The sequence below is a fragment of the Chelonoidis abingdonii genome, chromosome 2, assembly GCF_003597395.2.
Source record: "Chelonoidis abingdonii isolate Lonesome George chromosome 2, CheloAbing_2.0, whole genome shotgun sequence".
In the NCBI taxonomy this organism is placed as follows: domain Eukaryota; kingdom Metazoa; phylum Chordata; order Testudines; family Testudinidae; genus Chelonoidis; species Chelonoidis abingdonii.
Genome location: NC_133770.1, coordinates 139,925,285 through 139,950,795, shown reverse-complemented (window position 1 = coordinate 139,950,795; position 25,511 = coordinate 139,925,285). Strand labels below are relative to the sequence as shown.

Below are 25,511 nucleotides of genomic sequence, written 5' to 3'. Positions count from 1 at the left end.
TGGAGAAATTTCTCTAACTCCTAGCAGTAGAGAGACATGATCAGGTCAGGAGTGTCAGAGCCCTTTGAGCTCAACAGGATAATGGGTGATTATTGTTTGGGACAAGAATCCTGACTGATTTCCTATTTGTCCCCCATCCAAAGCCAGTTACACATCTCTGTGTTTGCAATCAAGGGTTAGAAATTGTCAGTGCCCCTCTGTCTCCCTCTACCTTCAATTGTTCCTTGGTGTTAGAGGCTTGGATGCTAACAGGACTAGAGTTTGTTACTGGGTCCCTCGCTAGTCCTAGCCAATGAGGGTCTCAGTCTGGCCTTTTAGGCCCAGAATCCCAGACACTAGAGATCAGGATAAATTGATTTCATTCAGAATGGTTTTTTTGCATTTGAACTTTTTAGTTATTTTCCTAATGAAAGGTTGAGTCTCATGAATAGGTGACCATTAACACATGTTGACTTTCTGGATGTGCAGGATGCATAAAAACAAAAAAAAGTTGTTTGAAACATATTTTTAATTGAAAACTAACTGACGTAAGCAAGTATCTCTAGCTAGCAAATTGAACTGATTATTCTGGTTAAAATGTCCTTCAAGATTTTAGAACTAGTTGCTCACATTCCCTCCAGTCTAGTGTTTACTCATAGATTAGAAGAGTAAAAGAAGCTTTCCTGCTTTTTCAACTCCCAGTCAGTTTCTTAAATCGGAATGAATTAGTCATTGAACTGAACTAGCTGCATCAACTGAAATGAAGAAAATACTCTTTCTGCACCTGCAGAAGAGGCTATTGCTGCCAAAATCTGGCTTAACATTTCAGGAAAACTCTGGACCCAGGCGCTTAGCCAATGACTTCCAACTGTTCAGTGGTTTGACTTCCTTTGAAACTTGGCAGTAAACATGGACTTCTTAATGTTTTTATTTAATTTAAATTAGTTTAAAGCAATTTTAGGCCTTAATATAGGTTGTCATACTTTCAAATTTAATCTCCAATTGCTTTGTTTTTCAAAAAATAAATTTTCTTTTAATTTACATTTAAAAAATCCCATTTAAATATTTTAAAAAGTCCCCCTTTGGGGGTTTTGGGGTTTTGGTTTGAAACAACCATTAATTTTTATTCACCTTGATTTTAGAAGAACTACTTAATTCATGAGAATCAAACTGCTCATATTCAATTAAAGGAGAGAAGGCAGCAAAAGTCATCGTATCAATCATTTGTTGTGTATTATTTCCTCAGTTTTAAAAGAGGGTCGGACCCTTTTTTATTTATGTAGGCCCAGCTAACAGGTGGAGAGAGGAGCAGAAATGCTGTGTCTGTCCCTGAACCAGTAGCAATTGCACAGGATACTGACACAAAACCTACATTTTATTGACAAATCATCTAAGCCATGCCTCTTCTGGTCTTCTTGTTTTATAAGTTTCAGATCAACAAAACTTCCCCCTGACAGTCACTGCCCATGTGAAGCGGCAGGCAGAGGAGCCCGAGCAGTAACATTGTGACATCAGAGGTAACTCAGCCACTCATCACTCACTCCAATAACCCTAAGCATAAACCCTAAACCTGCTGCCTGCCTCGGTAATCTCTCCCATTGAAACCTGCAAGTTCATTTGCGGATTCCTTTTAACCAATGGGTTTGAATTATGCAAATCACCTGCAGAGAGTTAGCACTGACTAGCTGAGTTAACTCTAAAGTCACAATGCCTCTGAACTCACAGAACCAATTTAAGGAGCATGGTGTGGAAACCTGGCTTTTGTGGTGGTTTTCCCATTGATGCCTAGAAATTCCCTGAAATTTTGGAATCAATTGGATGTGGTCTTCAAAAATTATGGCATTACAGAGAGACAAAGAAATGCCATTGAATTGAGCGTTAGGCCTCACTGCACTCAGCCAACAATGACCTGAGTCTTCTCCCTATTCATTCAGCAATAACCCCAAACTCGGCCAATCAGTGTGGAGACTCTCAGGGACTGGAGGCTGAGCATTCTCAACAGATGGCCAAAAGACAGCAGTAATCACCATAGGAGATCACTCTGGTGTAGATCTTTCAGAGCAGTATTCCAGCCCCACCTCTTTTGTGAGGACCTCCTACAATGATGGCTGGAGCACAGCCTCACCCTCCTCAGGAAGAAGAGCAGCAGAGAGAAATGAAAAAAGAAAAGAGGAGATAAGAGGGAAGGAGAAAGAAGGAAGCAAAAAAGAACAAATTCCAGACACCCCCAGTGAGTCACAGATTCATAAATCCCAAGGCCAGAAGGAACCACTCTGATCATTTAGGTGCTTTGGGCTCCTGCGGGAGAGGGGGAGGCAGAAGGGGAAGGGCCTCAGGCACAAGGGGAGGAGCTGGGGGTTAGCCTCCCCGGGTGGCCAGGTCACCGGCCGCCCATGGGGACCCTACTAGAAAGACACCCACTCGACAATAATTCCTTATTTACAATTACATTTTGAGCCAGTTACTAAGGGAAAGAGGCCTATGTGGGACATTTTTCTGCCAACTTAACCAGTATTTTCTGAGCCTAGAGCTCGGCTGGCAATGTCTGGATCAGACTGAACAGGTTCCCAACCTCACTGAGACTCTTACTTTCTACACAGGTGATGTCTGTTTTCTAGAAAATCAACACGGAAAGAAGAAAATCCCCAAAGAAGCTCCTCCTTAGCACTCAGGTGCATGACCACAAATCCTCTTAGTCCTCAAGGAGGGACGGCGAGAAGGAGGCTTCCTGCAGCAAGGCTATTGGGGTCTCTGAGGTTCCCCTACCCTGCATCCCTGTCCTGCCTGGCTGATGTCAAGGGAGCTCTGTGAGGTCACAGCCTCCTCACCACCTTTGCCCAATAGATTGAGTTCTTGCCAAAAGCCCTTGTGAAGTCACTGCCACACCCACCTCTGCCTTGCACGGCTGATGTCTGCCCCTAGCCAGCCCAGTGGAATGTTTGAACTATTGATTCTGGGGAGCAAGCAGGCTAAACAGCAGAGTCTGTTCCTTACCCTACACTGAGTTTTTCATAGATTCATAGATTGTGTGGCCATTAGATCTTCTAATCAGGCCTCTATTTCACAGGCCATGAAATTTCACACACTTATTCCCATATTAAGCCCAATAGCTTGTGTTTCACTAAAACACACCTTCCAAAAAGACAACCAGGTGTGATGTGAGGCCATCAGGAAAAGAGAATTCACCTCTTCCCTCGGTAATTTGTTCCAATCACCCTTACTATTAAAAATGTATGCTCTACTTCTAATTGGAATTTCTCTGGCTTCAGCTGGCAGCTGTTGGTTCTTCTTGTGCCTTTTAGCTAGAATGAAGCGCACTTTGGTACTCATTATCTTCTCTCCATGAAGGTATCTATAGGCCATAATCAAGTCACCTCTCAATCTTCTTCTGTAGCTAGCCATCTTGAGATCTACTTGCCTCGAGACATGCGGTTCAGGGGTTTCAGTGTGGAAATTAGGGAGCTGAGGCAGAGCTGGACATGCATAGCAGCTGCAGTGCAAACTTACGCTAAGAGGCAGAAACCCTTATATCCAATTTCCTATATAGGGTTCACAACTAGTAGCAGGTATGTGACATACACCCACAGCTCCCAGTTTGAAAGACTGTAAAATGTGGACTGGGACATGTGCATGCAACCCAGGACTACTGCCCCATTAACCTAGGATTCAAGGAAGTGACATGACGAACACAAGTAGTGAAGTTTAGTTGCACAAGCCAAATAAATCCTGCTCCTGGAAGCTGCCAGCTCCTCTGGCAAAAATGCTGGAATTTCTGAATTTCATCAGAAAGATGGAGGAATAAGTGAAATATTCCAGGTGCTGCTCCAAGTATCCCAAAGAGTAAAATGCAGGCCCAAGTCCACAGGTTGGCAAGGCAATGGAGAACACCCCTGCTACTTTTGCATCACAGGCTTCTTACAGACTTGGCTCCAACTATCTGAAGGACCTTCTTGCTGCTTCTTATTCTTCCCAGCATCTGCAATCCTGCTCAAGCCAGCTCTTAATGGTACAGCCAGCTTGTTTTAAGTCAATGGGTAACTGGGTATTTGCAATATTAGCCATTAATCTCTATTTAATAAAAATATTGAAGACTGTTCCACAGGTTCTATAGTACTAAGGAATTGCCAGCATTGTAGCTATACTTTAACTGATTTTATTTTTATCCTACCTTGTTTTCTAAACTGTTCAATGGGGCCCAAGCACTTTAGCGTAAGAGGACTGTTTTTTAACAACATTCTTGGAAAGACTTGTAGTCAAAATAAATAGAACAAAAGTAATGTAATTTTTTCAGAATTCATTTTTTCAGTTATAGTACTTTGTATATTGCTAGTCATGATAATTATTGTGTCTAGATACCATAGATGATAAACTTTTTAAGTACTCATAAAAATATAGCAAATACTTCTGCAGAAACGCACTTTGTGTACACATATTTGTCTGCATGGAAACTGTATTATAATCTTACTGGGGTCTGAGCCATGTCTGTTTACATAAGTAAAGCAGTGAATACACTGTTGGTATTCAGTAAATAAGAGCAGTATGCTACTATCAGCAATTTTTAAACTTCCACACAGAACAGAACCAAAACAGAAGAGCAACATGTTGAATTCAGGAAAAAAAGGTTTTTTTAATAAATAAAATATAATCAGAAATGTGGTTTTGGGAAGATGAAAACAATTATGTATCAAACAGTTTTAATTAAAGACTACAAATTATTGAACAAACCATCCAATCCAATAAAACTTTCAGGAAACAAAACACTTACAGTACTCACCAAATCCATGTTTGCTTTATAAATATATATACATATATGCAAAGAAATATAAGGGGAAAAGGTCGCTTTTCATTAAAGAAAGGAATAGCTCAGGCTCTGTGTACTCAAAGCATATATAATTGGTTTGGCTCCTGAGGACCTGATTCACCACTTCATTCTGGTAAATTATCTCCTGTGAGAACAAGTGAAACACTACATGTGTCGTTGGAGATGATTTCAACATTATTTAAAGGAAAATTGTTTGTTTCTTATTAAAAACTCTTCTCTTTATATATAATCTTATTAGAAAAGTGACTCAAATAATTTTAAGCTTATGATTAAGGCTACGTTTTAGTCATGGTATTTTTAGTAAAAGTCATGGACAGGTCATGGACAGTAAATAAAAATTAATTGCACGTGACCTGTCCATGACTTGTACTATATACCCAGACTAAATATGGCGGGGTGGTCCGGGAGTTCTAGAGGTGCTGCAGGGAGCGGCCCGGGGGGCACCGTTGGTGCTGGGGAGGCGGGTTGGAGGCGGCACACAGCCCAGAACCCGCACTGATGCTGGCGGGCGAGTGGCGGCATGTGACCCAGGACCCCCATTGGTGCTGGAGGGGACTGGCGGGGCTGGCAGTCTCCCTACCTGGCTCCACGCCTCCCCAGAAGTGGCAACATCCCCCCCCACCTCAGCTCCTAGGCAGAAGTCTGGCCAGGCAGCTCCGCAGCTCCCTTTGGACAGGCGGTGGTGTTTGCAGGTGCAGGCAGCGCACAGAGCTGCCTGGCCATACCTCCATGTAGGAGCTGAGGAATGTCACTGCTTCTGGGAAGCCCCTGAGGAAAATGCCATCCAGAGCCCTCCCTCCCTCCCTGACACTGCGGCTGCAGAAGTCATGGAGATCCCGCAAAGTCACAGAATCTGAGACTTTCGTGACCTCTATGACAAACTTGCAGCCTTATGTAGGATAATGTTCATTTGCCACAAATAAACATATTGCTAAACTGTTATCACTTTAATTTTCATTAAAGTTAAGCTTCCTAATTTTATAAAATGGTGGAACTGCAGTTCAGTTTCTTAGAACGATGGGAATGTGTAAAGCTTCCTATGCAAGACAGCGATACTTGCTTTTTTAATGTGTCTGGCGCTTCCCTTCCTTCCTAGTAGTCATCTTTTTAATGAACATAGGTGGGAACTGCTATTTCACCACACTAAGACAATTTGCTTGTTATACTGGATACTTCTTAAGACTCTCAAAAACTAGAAGTAACCTTGATGTCAACATTAAGGAAAGTAACTCAAAGGTATAAAATCGTATCTACAAAAAAGCTTAGGAAATGTGAGTCCTGCTAAATGTATATAATGTCCAGAAAGTTAAAATTTTTGTGACAAGCCAGTATTTATAAATGCACTGAAGTGCACAGCCTTCTCACACCATTTGCAAATAAAATCCTTTCCATACGTTTGATAAGGAACATTAAAATCTGAGCCTTTCAAAAAGAAGGGAGGGGGGAGGGCAGGGGGAAGAGGATGTATTTAGCAAAGCTACATTGCAAGTTATTTATTTTTATTATTGTCTTTGCTTCTCTCCCAAGTCAGTGGCTGAAGCACCCTTCTTACACAAAGAATAGGTATCATTTGGTATTGTAAGTTTATGCACAACACGTGTTTTGGGCTTAGCTCAACGAGTGACTATCAACTACTAGTGATAATGTCTTCTCACAGGTGATTTACCGTATTTTTTTTAATTTGAGAACCCTAATATGCCAGTTTGTCCTGATTGTATGATTATGTGTTTTGTGTTTTTCTGAAGCAGATCACAGGTGTTGTGTGTCAGTACAAGCAAGCAAGAAGTTAACATAAGAAACCTGTGTGTCCTATCGTCATTATTTTGAGTTACTTGTAATCCTACTGTTGCCGGCAAAGGACTTGGCTTAAAGGTGACAATTTACTGGAGATGGTCACTCCTTCTGCTGCATGGTTAGAAATCAGTCTTATATTCTAATAATGGGGATGTGATAGTGATGGTCATCCTCAGTCAGAAGAGAGACTTCCTGCCAGTCCCTGTGATACTCCTCTGGATAGTTTACTTGGAACTCTTCAGTGTTAAACTTATACAGTCTGTAGACTCTTATCTTTACTTCAAGTAAATATCCAAGAAGAAACATTTCAACCTAAGGGGGGAAAAATATGTAAACATTTGTTTATAAATTTATAAGAAGGAAACTGGCGGGGGGGGGGGACATCCCACACTTTAATCACGCTCTGATGTTTAGTGTAAGTCATTTAACTTGTTTACTTGTGTGATAAGAAGAGTGGATTAGGAATTACAACTGCGGGAATTTCCTACAACCAGAGCTGATAAGTACCCAAAGGAGATCTCTCTCAGACGGGCAAATATACTTTCTAAAGTGGCCTATCTGGAAAGTGTCTATTAAAAAAAAAAAACAAAAAAAAACAGGTGCAAAAGGTGAAATAGTTCGAACATGCAGGGTATTGTCATCTAAAAATCATGTTATTTTACATATCAGTGATATCACTGCTATTCGTAATTTGTATAAATAATTCCCCAAGACATTTTATTCTGGAGAAACTTAAAGGGGGGGGGGGCTTTTAACTTCATTTTCCTCTACGAACAAAATTGATTTTTTTCTTCCCAACAAAATAATTCTATTGTGGATGATGTATTAAATAGAGCTCAGCAAACAGCTGATTTTTTGAATCGATGACTGAACTGGGGGGAAAAAAAAAATCAGTGTCAAACCAAAACTAAGTTTTTTTGTTTTTTTCTCACTGAAAAGAAAAAGAAAAATTATTTCGGGTCAAACTGTTTAGAAAATGTTAATTAGAAATGACATTTTGTTCAGAAAACATCAAAACAGTTCATTTTAAAAGGTCAAAACAAAATGATTTGATATTTCCAAACTCTGTCTTGCAGTTTATGTCTGGCTGAAACTGTTCACCAAATTCTACCTGAATTTGCAAACAGCTTAGGTGCGCTAAAAACAATGCATTTTTCACCCAGCCCTAGTATTAAAGTATACTAGGAACATCAAGTCAATGAATAAGAACTCAAAAGTATTCCCAAACCCTAATCCTTCAGAAAACACAGACTGCTAGAACTTATTTTTTATTCACACCATTACCTGCTCCAGACCACCGGTGTCCCCTATGGAATTCAGATGATTCATCATGAAACTCAAAGGGTCAGATGACGTATCACGAGCAAAAAGGAGGCTAAAAAGGATGGGTACACGTTTCTGCTCATTCTTCATCTGTTCATAGGCTTCCACAACTTGGTAAAGCATGATGAATTTTATAGCCTCATACAGCTTATGTTCCTTGCTTTCATCAGAGAAAAGGATATTGCACATGTTTCCTCTTTCGTCGTGATCTTTAACACCACTTATTTCAGTCCACTACGAAGCATATACAAGAAATTCAAATCAGCTGCTTAACTCATCACTAATAAATGTTTTTTGTGTTTATTTTTTTGTAACTAACAACCTCGGGTGGATTCAAAATAGTAACATGAAAGATTTTGAGTTCCATTGCCAATGTCTAAAAGCCATTCAGTTCTTCCATTTATTTTTACTTCAGTTATGATAATGGTTATTGATACCCAGTGATTATTCTTTGTTTAATCTTTGTCCAAAAATAGTTTCCATTAAAAAAAACAAAGGGACAATACCAGAATTATTAGTTTTGAGGCTCGATCCCTCATTGAGTCTATGAAGTTGATTTGATCAGGAGGGTCAAAAGACCAAAACTGATTAATAAAGAACTTTGTCAGCATTTAAAAGGACATTATGGAATGTAGAGTGAAACCAGACTGAAAAAACATTCACAGGGACAAGTGCATCCCTGAAAACAGATGTGCCTAAATTGCCATTATGGAATTGCAGCAAGTTGGGTAAGACAGGCTATTTGTTGTTTTAAACTCTTCTCCGCTCCAATGCTTAATTCTAATTGTATACTTTGCTTTTAAAAGGCTGTTGGTCACTGTATCATTGATCACAGGTTCTCAAAGAAAAGAAACACAGGTGTCTGAGACCCAGTTGGGATAAAAGGGAGGAGGTGTTGCCTTGTATATCTAAGATGTACACACTTGGACTGTGCTGAGATGGAGATAAGAGACAGACTTGTGGAAAGTCTCTGGGTAAGGATAAAAACAGTAAAAAACAAGCTTGATGTCATGATGGAGGTCTATAATAGGCCAACATCTGTTGGGAAAATAACACAACAGAGAAAAAATTACCCAACAAGTTCTTGGAATTCATTGGAGACAAAAAATTTTTTTCAGAAGATGGATAAAGCTACTAGAAGAGACGCTGTTTTAGATTTGATTTAGACAAATACGAAGGAACCAGTTGAGAATTTGAAAGTGGAAGGCAACCTGGGTGAAAATGATCATGAAATGATAGCGTTCATGATTCTAAGGAATGTTAGGAGGAAAAACAGCACAATAAAGACAATGAATTTCAAGAAGGCAGACTTTAGCAAACTCAGGCAATTGGTAGGTAAGATTCCATGGGAAACAAGTCTAAGGGGAGAAACAGTTCAAAAGAGCTGGCAGTTTTTCAAAGATACCTTTTTAAGGGCACAAGAGCAAACTATCGCACTGCGTAGGAAAGATAAGAAATATGGGAAGAGACCACCCTGGCTTAACCAGGAAACCTTCAATGATCTGTAACAAAAAAGAGTCCTACAAAAAGTGGAAACTAGGTCAAATTACAAAGGACAAATATAAACAAACAACACAAGTATGTAGGGACAAAATTAGAAAGGCCAAGGCACAAAACAAGATCAAACTAGCTAGAGACATAAAGGGTAACAAGAAAACATTCTACAAATACATTAGGAGCAAGATGAAAACCAAGGACAGGATAAGCCCATTCCTCAATGAGGAGGGAAAGACTATAACAGAAAATGTGGAAATGGCAGGAGTGTTGTAAGCAAGACACGAGAAGTAATTCTTCTGCTCCACTCGGCACTGATATATTGTGTCCAATTCTGGGCGCCTCGTTTCAGGAAAGATGTGAACAAATTGGAGAAAGTCCAAAGGAGCACAACAAAAATGATTAAAGGTCTAGAAAACATGGACCATGAGGAAAGATTGAAAAAATAGGGTTTCTTTAGTCTGGAGAAGAGAAGGCTGAAGGGAAACATGATACTAGTTTTCAAGTACATAAAAGGTTGTTAGGAGGAGGATGACAGAATTATTCTCCTTAACCTCTGAGGACAGAACAAGAAGCAATGGGCTTAATGGTAGCAAGGGAAGTTTAGGTTGGACAGTAAGAAAAAATTCCTGTCAGGGTGGTTAAACACTGGAACAAATGGCCCAGGGAGATTGTGGAATCTCCATCACTGGAGGCTTTTAAGAACAAGTTAGACAAACACCTGTCAAGAATGGTCTAGTTATTAGGTAGTCCTGCCTTGAGTGCAGGGAACTGGACTAGATGGCCTACCAAGGTCCCTTCCAGTCCAACACTTCTATGATTCTATGATAAGTAGTGTAATAAGAACCCAAAATCACAAGCTTCTGTCAGGCAAAGAGACCAACAAGCCCTGACGTGGATGCTCTCTGAGATCTGAACGGGGACAGAGGTGTAGTCATCCCTGTACAAGCGACAACAGGGTCTCGAAAGATATAAGATAATTTGCTGGTAAAGACAAAAAGATATACCATAGAATTAAAAATGAACATGTAAAGACCTAAATAGTGAGGACCAACAGCTACAAGGACATACTTATGCCCACATTTAAATCCAGTACATACCAGTAACATCTGACAGATTGCACAGGAGCAATGTTTTGAGCAGAAAGCCAATACTTCTGTGACAGTAAATGGTTTCCCTTTTCAGTCTCATTCCCCCCTTCTAACATTTTTTTTCCATTTCCTAAATATTCACCTGTGTCTTTAATGTTTCAATACATTTACGTAATTTTCCAAATACATTGGCGCCTGTGTATCTTTCTGGTCCAAAACTATATTGCTGAATCCAGTTGCAGCCTTGTGAATATAGAAGCTTTTCGGGGAGCTGTAAAAATATAATAGGGGAGAGATCACTATTGTAACAATAAGCAGAATATACTATTGTAATTAATTTAAGTATAGAGAAGGTATGTTTTAAATGATAAACCACATCCTGAATAAGATTAAAACCAAGCCCACAGTTTTAAAAAAAGAAAGATTACTTACCTTGTGATAACTGGAGAGTCTATGAGATAGACTCATAGACTCGTAGGTCAGAAGGGACCAATATGATCATCCAGTCTGACCTCCTGCACAAAGCAGGCCACAGAACCTTACCCATCCACTTTTATAACAACCCCTAACCCATGACTGAGTTATTGAAGTCCTCAAAATTGTGGTTTGAAGACCTCAAGCTGCAGAGAATCCACCAGCAAGTGACCCATGGCCCCACATGCTGCAAGTGAGAAGCGAGGAAAAAACGCTCCAGGGCCCCTGCAATCGCCCTGGAGAAAATTCCTTCCCGAACCCAAATATGGCGATCACTAAAACCTGAGCATGTGGGCAAGACTCACCAGCCAGCACCCAGGAAAGATGTATTGAATGCGTAGTGCACTTCAGGTGCTCATGAGCTGCCCTATCCACCCAGAACCAGAGAATTCTTCCTAGTGGTGTTTGCGCAGACTGTGCATTGCCCACTCTCCTCAATTATGCTCTCAAACCGAGGGGGTATAAAATGGGCAGCTGGACACTCCCATCTCAGGTCCTTCTCCACCGCAAGGTTCCACAATGGATTCGAGGCAGTGGGAATAGAGGATGAGTGGTACACGACATATAACAGCATTTCAGAGAACTCCAGTTACTACAAGTGAGTAATCTTCCTCTTCTGCGTAGTATTTGTCATTTGTATGGTGCACCTCAGATGATTTACAACAAGAGTCCCTCCCAAGAAGGTGGATGCCCACAGCCTTGTATCACTACAGAATGCCAGGACTGACCTAGCCCAGGAAGCATCCAAGTCAGATGCTTTGCACCAGAGCATGGTGCCTCACAGAGATGTGTACCAAGCCTTCAGTCGCTGCTCTGTCGATGTCAATGATCCTGACATTATAATCAAAGAGGCTGATAAAGGAGGGTGTCTGTGTCATCATGAAGAGGTCTGACTACCGAAAAGGAGGCTGCCAGACAACTCTCCAATACCAAATTCTAACAGCCACTTCCCTCAGATCCCACTGAGGAATACATTAAAAACTGCAAACATCTACTCAGGACACTCCTAAACTAACACCGACAAAATCAACATACCCTGAGAGCTCTGACTGGGATTATTCTATCTACTACCAAGAGATCCACAAAACCGGAAATCTTGGATGCCCCATCATCTTGGGCATTGGCATTCTCACACTAAGGACTGTCTGGATATGTTGGACTCTCTACTCAGACCCTAGCCACCCAGCACCTCCCAGCTATCTCCGTGACACCACTGATTTCCTAGAGGAATACAAAGCATTGGTGACCTTCCAGAAACACCACCTAGCCACATGGATGTAGAGGCTCTCTACCACAAACATCCCACACAACAGAATGGAATACAAGCTGTCAGGAACAGTTATCCTGATGATGCCACAGCACAACTGGTTGCTGACCTCTGTGACTTTATCCTCACAACACAACTATTTCAAATGTGATGACAATATAATATCTCTCCAGATCAGTGGCACCGCTATGGGCACCGCATGGCCCCACAATATGTAATATTTTATGACCGACCTGGAACACCACTTCTCAGCTCTCGTCCACTCACTCCTTCTCTACCTACGCTACATTGATGAACATCTTCATCATCTGGACCAATGGGAAGAAGACTCTGGAAAATTCCATCAGGATTTCAACAACTTCCACCCACCATCAACCTCAGCCTGGACCAATTCTACCTGGGAGGTCCACTTCCTAGACACCATGGTGCAAATAAGTGATATCACATTAACATCACCCTATACCAAAAACCCACCAACTGTCTTCCTACCTTCATGCCTCCAGCTTCCATCCCGGACACACTACACGATCCATTGTCTATAGCCAAGCACTGAGGTACAAACGGCATCTGCTCTAACCCCTCAGACAGAGACCAACACCTACAAAATCTCACCAAGCATTCTCAAAACTACAATACCCGCACGAGGAATAAGGAAACCGATCACAGAGCCAGAACTGTACCAGAACCTCCTACTGCAAGACAACACCCAAGAAAAACCAATAGAACTCCACTGGCCATCACATACAGTCCTCAGCTAAAACGTCCCCAACGCATCAGGGATCTACAATCCATCCTGGACAATGATCCTTCACTTTCACAGGCCTTGGGTGGCAGGCCAGTCCTCTCCCACAGACAACCGCCAACCTGAAGCATATTCTCCCAGTAACTACACACCGCACCATAGTAACTCTAACTCTAACTCAGGAACCAATCCAGCAACAAACCTCGATGCCAACTCTGCCACATATCTACACCAGCAACACATCACAGGACTAACTAGATCAGCCACACCATCACCGGTTCATTCCACCTGCACGTCACCAACGTAATATACGCCATCATATGCCAGCAATGCCCCCTGCTATGTACATCGGCCAAACTGAACAGTCTCTAAGGAAAGGATAAAATGGACACAATCAGATATTAGGAATGGCAATATATAAAAACCTGTAGGAAAGAAAGCACTTCAATCTCCCTGGACACACAATAGCAGATTTAAAGGTAGCCATCCTGCAGCAAAAAAACTTCAGGACCAGACTTCAAAGAGGAACTGCTGAGCTTCAGTTCATCTGCAAATTTGACTCCATCAGCTCAGGATTAAACAAAGACTGAATGGCTAGTCAACTACAAAAGCAGTTTCTCTTCCCTTGGTGTTCACACCTCAACTGCTAGAACAGGGCCCCATCCTCCCTGATTGAACTAACCTCGTTATCTCTAGCCTGATTCCTGCTTGCATATTTATACCTGCCTCTGTAAATTTCCACTACATGCATCCGACAAAGTGGGTATTCACCCACAAAAGCTCATGCTCCAATACATCTGTTAGCCTATAAGGTGCCACAGGACTCTGCTGCTTATAATGATTCTTGAGTGAGACTATCCAAGCTGCCTGGGTTCTTGTCGAATGTGTTCTTATACTGCCCTCAAAAGGGATCTCATTCAGCTTGTATCAGAGTACCGTGCAGCCTGAGATCCACTTTGACAGCCTCTGGTGAAAACGGCCTCTCCCATCATCCTCTCTGCAAATGAGACGAAGAGTCTAGGTGACTTCTAGAACTTCTTTGTCCTCTACAGGTAAAAAGCAAGAGCTCTAGGTGCATCCCAGAAGTGCCACTTTGCCTCTTCCCTTGTGGCGTGCGGCTTGGGGGAGATAACAGGTGACTGGATGCTTTGGTTGATGTGAAAGTTGAACCTCACATGTAGTCTCATGGACACCTTCTCCTTGTGTTATATTGTATGGGGGATCTGCCATGAGCACCCCTAGTGTCCCTTCTTGTCTGACATTATAGTGACCAGAGAATCCACCTTCATGGAAAGGTGCTGTAGGGAGCATGATGCCAGTGGCTCAAACAGTAACCCCCTCAGACTGAATAAGACCAATTTTAAGTCTCAGGCTGCCACAGGCTCCATCACTGGAGGGAAGTCCCTAACTGAAGCCTGCAGGAACTGGGATGTAAACGGGTTTGAGAGAACAGTGCAGCTGCCCACTGTCAGCTGGAATGCACTGATGGCTGCCACATGGACCCTCAGAGAGCTGAGGGACAGCCCTGAGGATTTAGAAGGTAACAGGTAGTCCAACATGCCTGGCACCCCTGAATGCAAGAGAGAAATTCCCAGTTGATCATACTACATCACAAACCTCTTCCATTTTGTAGTGTAGCACCTCCTGGTAGAGTTTTCCTACAACTACTCTGTAAGGTCTGCATGTCAGTCAAACCAACTCTCTTTAGGCTCAACATCTATCCAAATACCACACCCTCAGGGACAGCAGGATGGGTTGGCGAGTCCTCCCATTGTCCTGCATCAAGAGTTCTCACACCAAGGGAAGTGGAGAGGATCCCGAGCAAAGAAGTGTACCCCATACTCTGTTGCAAGTACTGACAAGGCCACCCCAATGCCTTGAGAATGACTTGCAGCTTGTCCTGCCTGATCTTTCTTAAGTACCTGTGGTCACAGAGGGATCAGGGGAAACACATACTTCCGAGCCTCCAAGCATCACATGAGGAAAATGTCACCCAGTGAGCCTGAGCTGCAACCCCTCTGTGGAGCAGAACTCCCTGCACTTCTTGTTGAGATCTGACACAAACAAGCCTGTTATTAGGTGAACCCATTCTGGAAACACCACCTGCAGACTCAGGCCATGAAACTCCCACTCATTCTTGCTGAACAAGTGTCTGCTAAAGGAGTCAGCCAGGGTGTTCTGAAACCCTGGCAGATGGACTGCTCAGGGCAATGGTCAGAGGTATGCACCCATTCCAGACATGGATGGTCTCCACGCAGAGATGTGAGGACCATGCACCTCCCTACTTGCTGATGTAACAGAGCACTGTTATGTTGTCTGATATCACCTGTACCAACTAGCCCCAAATGCAAGGGAGGACATGCTTGGTCAGCCAAACCACCCTTCACCCTCCAGCACACTGATGTAGAAAATTCACCCCTGAGGGGACCACATTCCTTGGTCCATCTGCCCCTCCATGTGACCTCCTCTGCCTGAAAGAGGTGTCTGTGGTCATAGTCCTAGTCAATAGCAGGTAACAGAACAGGACATCCAGGCACACATCTTTCTCCTGTCTTCACACTGGCCAAAGCAGTCTACAACCCTTCAGGGAATGGAGACTATCAAGTTCAGACTGCGTGGACACCATCCGTAGCCACGCCTGCAGGTACAAAGCGATTGTCTGGCAAATATGACACTGGATCTGGCTGCACCCCTGTAGCCAGTGTCAGTTCCACAGTGAACTTGTCCAAGTTCACCCTGAGACCCAGTCTTTTGAACACACCCAGGAGTGTGACCAGACACCTGCGCCTCCTGGCAAGGTTGCCTGTTGAGGGGCCAATCGTCCAAGTGGGGTACACTACTGGCCCCTACCAGGGACAGAGCACTGCTACCACCAGCAGTACCATGGTGAATACCTTTTCGAACTTTCAGTGGGGCTGAGGAAGTGCCCAGTAATGGAAGTGCTGATGCCCAGCAACAAACTTCAAGAATCTCCTGTGTGGTGGGTGGATGTTTATGTGGAAATAGAGATCGAAAGCCATGAACCAAGCTCCAAGATCTAGTGAGGGAATAATTGAAACCAAGGTGACCATCCTGAACTTCAGGCTGCAGATAAACTTGTTTAGCTCCCTGAGGCCCAAGGTAGGTCTCCGTTCCCCTATGCCTCTATCTTCTTGGGGATGAGGAAATACTTTAAACAGAAACTCTTTCCCTTTGCTGTCAGGGGCATTGGTTCTATCACCCCTCATTGCAGGAGGGCCTCCACCTCCTGCTCAAGAACCAGCTTGTGAAAGTTGTCCATGAAAGAGGATGGAGAAGGGGGGTTTGAGATTGGAGAGTGACAAAAACTGGATGGTATATCCCAAGATGACCTCTAGTACCCACCTGTCTGTTGTGTCTTTCTCCAGATTGGTAGGTCCTAGGGCAGCCACACTTCAAAAGTTGAGGAAGAAACAGGGAAGAAGCCTAAATCCATTGGTCTGGTTGGTGCCTGGCTCTCAAGAGTCCCAACAAAACACTGATTTGAGAGTGTGATGGACATGAAGGATGATTGCTCCTGGGCACTCCTCCTCTGCTTCATCTGGCACTTGCAGGGCAGTTCATACTGCCACTGGTGCTACCACACTGGCTTGGGCGGCCTTAGCCTGAATTGTGGCTTGGTGGACTTGTGCTTCATAACGAGTGTGTAAATGCCAACCAAACTGAGCATGGCTCAGGAGTCCTTTAGTGAATGGTGGGACTCATCCATCCTCATGCTAAACAGTTTGTTACTCTTGAATGGAAGGTCCTCCATCATTAATTGAATATCCTTTTGTATCCCTGATGAAGAGACTCACAACTAATGTCTCATTGCCGCTGCCATAGACACGGACTTTGCCACAGTGTCTGCCACATTTAGGGCTGTCACGAGGGTGGATCTGGACACCAGCTTTCTCTCACTGATTAAGACCTGAAACTGCTCCCTATTGTCCAGAGGTACCTTCTTGATGAATTTGATGAGCCTATTGTAGATGTTTAAGTCATACTTGGCCATCAGCAGCTGGCAGGTCAGAATCCAAAACTGTAGGGAAGGTCAAGAGTACTCTTCCCTCCCAAACTTCTCTTAGCCGCCTTTTTGTGATGCATAGATCTGGCAGCTGTTGCCTACTGCACTCCGTTGCTACTGTCACCACCAGCAAGCTGGGGGCTAAGTGGGGAAAAAAAGGTATTTTGACCCCTTTGTGGGCATGAAATCTGCCTCCTCTGCCCACCTGGACACCACGGGAATGGTGGCCAGCATCTGGCAGTGTCTTACTTGGCTCGAGGATGGCCTTGTTAATTGGCAGCTCCACCCTGCTTGGGCCCACGTTGTGCAGAATGTCCAGCAGTCTATGCAGAGCCCCTGGGACCTCTTCTAGGGAGATGTGCAGGGTCTCCACCCCCTTCTTGAGCAAGGCCTGGAAGACCTTATCTGGTCTTAACCCTCCTTGGGGAGTAGTTTGGGGACAGGCCTCCTGTTCCTGGTATCTCCAGAGTCAAAGGATTTTGAATCTGAGGACAGCGGGGGATCGCTCAGTACCAGGAGTTGGTGAAGCCTTGTCTCTTTTAGTCGACAGTATGGGCAAAAGTCTGGCTTGACACCAGCTCAGCGATGGGTACAGGCTGGTATCGACTGGCATGTCAGTATAACTGGGTGGTCTCTGGACAGCAACAGCAATCCCAGGTCTTCTCACCCAAATCTTTCGGAGCCAATGGGGGATTGGGAAGTGGAAGGAGGGGCCTGGAACCAGCCAAAGCCACACTCCTACCTTCCTCACGCCAACGTACAGGGGGTCAGAGTCTGGAGCTGCCCTCATGGACCTATCCCTGAGAAACATCATGAGGCAGATCTCTCTGGACTGCCTCATCCGCCATGGAAATGACCTACAAGTTCTGCACTTGGTAGGGACAAGGCCTTTCCCCAGATGGTCCAAAAACAGTCATGACTGTCATTTCCTGGGAAGTCCCCTTGGAAGTCCACAAAGCTCTTGAAGCCTTTGGCATATTCTCCCTGCACCAGAGTGAAGCGGGGGGGAGGGGGGGGCAGGAGGAGAAGGGAGGATCATTGCACTACCCAAGGGGTGCCCAACAACGGCACAAAATATACTAAGCTGAACTATTTACAGGTAAAGGCTGAAAGGATGCAGTGATCTATGGCTCTATCCCAGACTCCAAGGAGTGAGGAGGAACTGAGAGGGCAGCGGTCCAGCAGCCCCTTCTCCTCGGTGCAGAGCACATGCATGGACTGAACAGACACTGCTAGCAAGAATTCTCTGGTCCCAGGCTCACAAAGTGCATATATAGCCTGAAGTGCACTACAAAAAAAGAAAAGCATGCAAAAAGAAACCCCCAGTCACCAACCACTTTAGCTAATGGTAAAGCTCTGTTGACTCTCAGCTTCGTAAGAACTTTTGTGGCATTTTCAATAGACAACCAGCCAGTAAAGAGCACAATGGGACCCTCATCCCAGACTGCGGTCTCTAAGCACCCCCAATGCAAATAATAATTCCTGTCCAGTGGCAGGCATAAGGCTTAAAATGGGACCACACAGATTATTATGCCTTATTAGCATGATAGAAATAGTCCTTATACCTATGCCCCCTCAGACATGATATTATAGCCACCCATCCCCCTTCATTTATTCTTGTACTCTTAAGAATAAGGGAACACAATGGGCTTGATACTTCTTCCACTTTTGCATAGTGCTTAATGCGTCTTGCTCCCTCCTGTATGCTCTACGCAGTTTTAGAGAAGTTATTGCTGGATCAAATCCTCCTTCTATAATATAAGGACATGTAAATTGTATTTGCTTCAGCAACTGAAACATACCTTTAAAATGTCTCTCTCCTTCATCCATGATGGAAAATAAATGCCCTGGCTGAATACCTGAAACAGCACAGCTCTTAATGCACAGTAGTTATCTCTTCTGACTTGTCGTATATATTTAATATGGTGTCTCCAAAATAGTTCTTCATAAGCCTAAAAAAAGGCCAAAACAACAGGAAACAACGTGTATCTTAAATCCTAGAATGAACCAGTGAGACAAGTTAGCTTTGAGGCTAACTTCAATGTGTCCTTAAGGGTCTATAAAAATTCTGTTTTCAGTGGAGTAATACTACTGACCTCAGTGGAGTTACTGCTGATGAACACTAGTACAAGGGAAAGTAGAAGGCCTAAAGACATTTGATTTCACTATAGATATATACACTTTTTACCAGTTTCAATATGTCTATACATGGCTGGACACTGTACTTCTCCAATTTCCATAATGATCTTTATGATCATCTGTTTGTGTGTTTAATTTTAGTAATTTTTTATCCTATCTCTCTAACTTGAAACTGATGTTTACTAGTTTATATATTGTGAACAGGAGACAGCAAACTGCTATGGCCAAAAAGGTTTAATGTGGGAATTTTTGTGGATTCACTGATGCTGTCAGCCTAATACTAACAGTCCTAATCTTTGAGGAACATCTGCTCCGCAGGCACTCAGAGGTGCTAGGAATTTGTCATCATGGTGACTGAGAAAAAGATCACGACTTTTCTGCGCAGAACTTTATATGACAATGCCAGTATTTCAAAAAGAAAATTTGGATCCAGATGTTAGGTTCATATACCATATTGTTTTCTTTTCTAAAATTGTGTATCTAGCAATATACAGCAGATGGAGCCCTTCCATCGCAAAAATTATGCCACTGGATTACTAAATTGATTCTCTACCTGGCACAAAATGCAAAATGGCACAAAATAACCCCAGTATTTATTTCACCCTCTGTGATCTCTGGAAAGTGCTTTCTTGTGTCTCTTTACCCATTACTGATACTATTTATTCATTCACTATTCATTTGCTGAAGATTTTATTAAAAATTAGTGCATACAACAGTATCATAACTACTGACAAGCAGTTTGCAGTGGAGCAAACTAATTCAACACATTGTGTCTAGTCTATTTTAAAAAGTCAGGGACTGGGATTTAACCACAACTCTTCACATCAGTGGCAATTACTAGGCTAAATCCCCATGACTCGCTGTGATGGCCAAATATGGCTTCTAATTTCTAAAAGCATTTGTGCTCATAAAACATACTGTTTGGCACCTTCACTGTATTATTTAAACCTGTAATTGACTATGCCAGCAAACTACAAACCAGGATGAGACCACTGAAATTTCTGGCCTAATTCTTTGGTTGCTAGAAAAATAAAGGGATGATAAAGAATAACCGTTTCAAAGCCAAAATGCTTATGTTCCAGTATTCTGGAAAGCACAGTTATGTATTTTAAAAAAAGACTCCCTTTCCCTCCAAACTGAATCAGAAGCAGCCCGAAGAACTGGCAGCATGCCAATATTGCCAGGTTTTTAGTTGCTAGATTGTTCCCCCCCCCCCCCACCTCTTTTCTAAATAGTGGGACGAGAGGGTCATTGCTACATTTCCAGAAGTAATGCTATTAATAGTCAAATTCCCAGGTATACTTGTGCAAAAGGTCAAACAGCACAAGTTTTCCCTCAGTATCACTTCATTAAATATTAAATGCAGCCTTGTTGAAATTACAGGAAGTGCCTAGCTCAAATCTACACATTTCCTGAAAAAAGTCAGAGTTAAGGCATGTGAAACAATTTGTTACAGTAAGTAAACTCCACACACAAACCTTTGCAGAGTGAGTTAAGGATAGGGTGAGAAGTCACAACGCTGTGGGTTTTGGTTTTAACTATACTAAAAGCCACATTATCTTGGTGTTTTGTGTTTAATAGCCTTTTTTCTTCCTACAAGATAACACTAGAAATAATCACTTGTCATTAAACTGATTCCAGTTCTTCAGACTAGTACGTTTTCAAAGAGGTTTTAATATATGGATTACTAAAACAAATTGTAATAGCATTATGTCAATATACTTGAGGTGTAATCCAAAGATTTGGCTGTATAATAAAATGATTATCTGAAATTTATTGCAGGTAGATTGTGTACATGTTGTTGTAGGCTACAAAAACTCTCCTGTTTTCACTTTTTACAATAAAATAAAACCAGGTATAGGAGGAGTCATTGTGGGCCAACAGTAAAATATCATTGCCTCTCTTCTTTGATCAGTGGTTCAGTTTAAAGAAAGGACAAAAGAGAACGGATACCTCTTTCTTTTTGGTTTTGTAGCATCAGGCTGAGTTTGTTTTGGGGGGGTAATTCAACATGTTGACACTTGCTGCCAACATTGCTTGAGTCCCGCTAAAGTATTGCAGAAATTACTTCTCCCCACCATGTGCTGCTAGGACAGTTGTGGTGAGCTTAGGTGCTTGAGTATATACTTGGTTGCATTTTGTTTTCGTTTCATCGAAATAATCAGTTCATCTTTTGTATTAATTTAGTTTAATTTCTTTGCAGTTAGAAATTAGAAGGTCTGCAACTACTATTCCTCCTACAAAGGGGTGTGTGCTAGTGAATCAGGTCCATTGCTTCAAGGACTAAAGACAAGTCTAGTCTGACCAACCTGCACTCAAGATCAGGACCCAGAGCTGAGGAAAACAAAAGTTGCTATATGCCACCTTTGTGTTCCCCCAGAGGTACTGGGAAATTAGTTTGGTCCCCAGTGAAAATTAGATCTGCTCAGAGCTACTTTAACTTCAACCAGATGGCCTGATGATACCAGAGTATGTCTCCCAGCACACCCCTACACCAAAGGGCGGCCAGCTCTTCTAGCTCTATGGCAGCCATGAATTCCTCCATGACAAGGGAATCTCCAGCTGCCCTGTTAGGCTAGCTCATTGGCTTGTTTTTCCTGGTAGAGCAGTGCAAAGAGGATGCATCAGTGCTGAGGATCTGGTCCACATTCTGAGTAATTCTTGCCTATAAGGGTACATCTACACGGCAGCTGGAGGTGTAATGTCCAGCTCAGATAGATGTACACATGCTCACTCAATCAAAGCTAGTGGGTGTACATCTACCCTAGCTGGAAATTATACCCCATCTCTATATAGAACTGTGTACCTAAGGAGAGCTTCCTGCTGCCCCTTTTTGAAATTCATTTGATCTCACACAGCTCATAACATATGCTTACATCAAAATTGGATGGAATTTATGCTTTTTTTCAAAGCTCAATATTTTTTTCAAACATTTTATATATAGATTTAACTTTAAAAACTCTTACCGCCTTCATCTGCTTGGCCTGCTTGGTTTCTCCTTTCCATTCTCTTGCACAATAACCAAGCAGATCAACTTCTGCCAGTACACTGAGGTTCTCTAAACCAAATTTAATTCACAGATTAGTTAAACATCTATTTTTTTGCATTTAAAAAGGAGGAAAGTTATAATGCAGATTGGTAATAAAAAAGTTTACTTCTGAATTTTCTCTGCAGATATCTACTCCACCTGAAATCCAAATGACAAAACAGCTGTCAAAAAGAGTTTGCAGAAAGTAAATATTTAATGAAAAAACAAAGATACAATTGAAAATGAAAGGCACCGTAATAAAAACATACCATTTCAACAGCTGTGCTAAGTATGCATAGAGCCTTCTACAATACCAGAGAGCAGCAAGGAGAAAAGACATGACTAATATTAGTTGTCTCTTTATTTTTTGCCACACAATACGTAAGGATTGGTTGACAGCTGTCGTCCAGGACTGCACTTCATTCCTCCCTGAAACAAAAATTAAAAAGTGAACAATATCTCACTGTTTCACACTATCTGTATACAACTTCTACTAATGACTTTATGTTGCCAAAAATTCTAAATGAGTCAGTCCTCAAAAACCATGATATTGGCTTAAAACCTATAAGATTTTTAGAAATGATAAATCTGGGTGCTCATTTTAGTTATCCTCTGCTTTCTGAACCTTTTGGGTGCATTTGAGTCATGCTTTAAAGCTTTTCTCTGCAACAACGAGGGCTAGGAACATACTTTTTTAATGAAAGCTGAGATTCTCAACTAATCACATGAATCCGGGAGATGGTGTTTTGAGAAAAACAGCAAATACTGTGAGACTCACAATCAAATTGTAAGAGTTGGCAACACTGGAAACCAGCAATAGGAAAACCGAGATGTTTTGAAAACTGATTGCTGGTTCTTGGGCATGTGCACCCATCGCAATGCCCTGTTCCGAGGCCTGGACCTTTAAGACCAAGGGAGTTGTACTCTCCAGATGGAGCATAATATGGAGAATGATCAATTTAGCACCACGTGACTGGAAACCACACAAAGAAATATTCCTGGCTCAACATGGGGAAGATAAAGATTAATTTATGACTCTGAAGAAAGTTCCACCTTGACGATCTAGCAGGAGGTCTAGGGGATAGCTACAGGAAAGGCATGAATGCTTATTCCCCAGCTGGGAGAAGGCAGGACAGCTCTAATACTCTATTATTTTTTCTTTTTATCTTTTGTTAATAAGAAGAAAAGGACATGAACTGTAAAGTGCTTTACTCTACATTCCTTGACTGGTGAATTTGCCACTGGCTTAGGCTTAGTACGTTCCTAAAATTTATGATTAACTATTGCTCTACCAATAACTGCTTCAAGTATTAACATATTTGTACCATAGGATCAACATATCTGTAATAATGAACATTAACCAACAACAACAAAAAAAGCAACAGGACACAACTTCCTTGCGTTTTCATTTTTAAAATTTTTAGCATCATCTGACTTTAAAAAAGGCTTCCTTTAATCATGAGGAATGGCCATTCACTGCTGAGTTCCTGAGCCGACTGATTTCTTTCTATAGGTACTGTGTTGGTCAGTGCCTTACCTCTGCAATATGAATTGTGGGCCAGATCCTCAAACAATGTAAATCAGAGTAGCTTCCTTGACTTCAATTGACCTATGCTAATTTATACCAGCTGAGGTTCAGTCCCTCTGCCTTCAATCGTGAGTTTACTTAATCTTTTGGGACTGATTTTTCCAAAATGTGTAAGAAGTTCAAATTCATTTTGCCCATTCACATACAGCTACCATGAGTGCATGAATCATTCAGATGTATGCCCATGTAATCCTAGTAATTACATGCACAATTGTGCACAAGTTCTTAGGTGAGCTATTGCACATATAAAGAATATTGAGGCTTTTGGAAACTTAGTGTTATGCTATCATTCAAAAGCTTTGCTACAGGATATAACTTTTAGGCTGTGTAGAAACAAGGATCATGTCTAGAATCACGCACTGAAATGTTTTCTTCCATTTGGGAAGAAAAAGAAGCTAATGAGTTTTAAAGGGTCTGTTGACTGATTTAAAGTACTCCTCCTTCTGCCAATTCCATCTGGGCTGAGTATGCTAGCACCCCAAACTCAGACAGCAGGGGGATGAGAGAGGGGAATCAGCCCTGTTACATCAGCAGACCAAGAGAAGCCACTACTCAATTAGGTGAGCAACCTTGATTTGTATTAACTTAATTGTACTAGATCAAGAAAATTTGCCAATGAACTTTTCATCTCACTTCAATGATTTAGCACATACAGGGTACACGCAGCAACACACTTTGGCCTTGTGAATGTGCTTAACACATGAAGACAGACAAATATCCTATTACCTTTTATTCACAGTGCTATAGTAAACACCTGCTCACCTGACATGAAAAGGGGTTACTCCTGGAAGAGCTGCTTTTGAAGGGATAAAGAACAATTTTATAATGTGCACTCCATACATAGTAAAGTAGATCCAAAATTCAGTATAACATTTCAAAACGCATTGTCTTCCAGGAGCTGCAGCAAACATTTATCACTGGCTACAACTATAACAAAACATTAGCTCTTTCTGTAAGGTCCAGAGATTTTGATAGTTGGGGAATATCCTATGGCATCTCTATGTATAGATTATGCACTGATTATCTATGGAAACAAATGGGGATACTTTTAATAAACAATTTCAAAGCAGCTAAATTATGACTAATTGTATGAGGTTTACACATTGTTTGAGGGGGAAATCCTGGGAGGTTAATAGAGTTACAGTGATTTATTTTATCCCTCCTCCATTTCTGTGGTGAAGCCATGAGTTTAAAAAAATCAGCAAGTTTATAATATAAGCTTCTGTTAACTATATTAGTCCCTTGTAACAGTTTACAACTCTTGTTCATTATCTGGCACATTCGGTTGTCTAAGTTTTCCCATCATTGTAAAAGCATACTCAATGTTGATCCAGCTTAAAATATCCATAGCAAATTAATCACACGTATTAGAACAAAAACAAGAGAAGATGCAAAGGAAAAAACCAACTTGTCAAGTCTTTTTTTGCATTATTTATGGTGACCATACATATACATATACATATATAGCGACTGGATAGCGTAGTGGTTAAGAGCGCCGCCCTTTGATACGGGAGACCGCCCTTTGATATGAGAGATCGGGGTTCAACTCCCGGTTGGTACCCAACTTTCCAATAAGGGTCCTTGGGCAAAAAGACCCCCTAACGCTTCACCTGCCTACCTCAAATATGAGAGTGACACGAACTAGGAGAGTCATGCCGGCTCGGACGTCGCCCGGATTAACAAGGTCCGTGCCAGATGTTGAGGAACCAGGACAATCTGACGATAAGTGGGCTACTGGAACAAACC

The 25,511-nt window shown here is 42.1% G+C and overlaps 1 protein-coding gene across 2 annotated transcripts in view; it reads right to left on the bottom strand.

Moving 5' to 3' along the window:
• Positions 1 to 4,586: 4,586 nt before the first annotated feature.
• The window catches only part of OTULINL (OTU deubiquitinase with linear linkage specificity like), a 48,558-nt gene continuing 27,633 nt past the window's right edge, over positions 4,587 to 25,511 (bottom strand). The window contains exons 1-8 of one of the 2 annotated variants that reach the window (XM_032790865.2): positions 24,528 to 24,604; positions 22,447 to 22,606; positions 22,305 to 22,336; positions 22,116 to 22,207; positions 18,813 to 18,962; positions 10,646 to 10,774; positions 7,880 to 8,152; positions 4,587 to 6,907 (exon numbers count right to left, since the gene is read on the bottom strand). In XM_032790865.2, coding sequence (XP_032646756.1) covers positions 6,728 to 6,907; positions 7,880 to 8,152; positions 10,646 to 10,774; positions 18,813 to 18,962; positions 22,116 to 22,207; positions 22,305 to 22,336; positions 22,447 to 22,606; positions 24,528 to 24,534 — 1,023 coding nt within the window. In that variant the 5' untranslated portion in view covers positions 24,535 to 24,604 and the 3' untranslated portion in view covers positions 4,587 to 6,727. Of the gene's footprint in view, positions 6,908 to 7,879; positions 8,153 to 10,645; positions 10,775 to 18,812; positions 18,963 to 22,115; positions 22,208 to 22,304; positions 22,337 to 22,446; positions 22,607 to 24,527; positions 24,605 to 25,511 lie in introns of those variants that run through there. The other variant, XM_032790864.2, reaches the window with a different exon arrangement.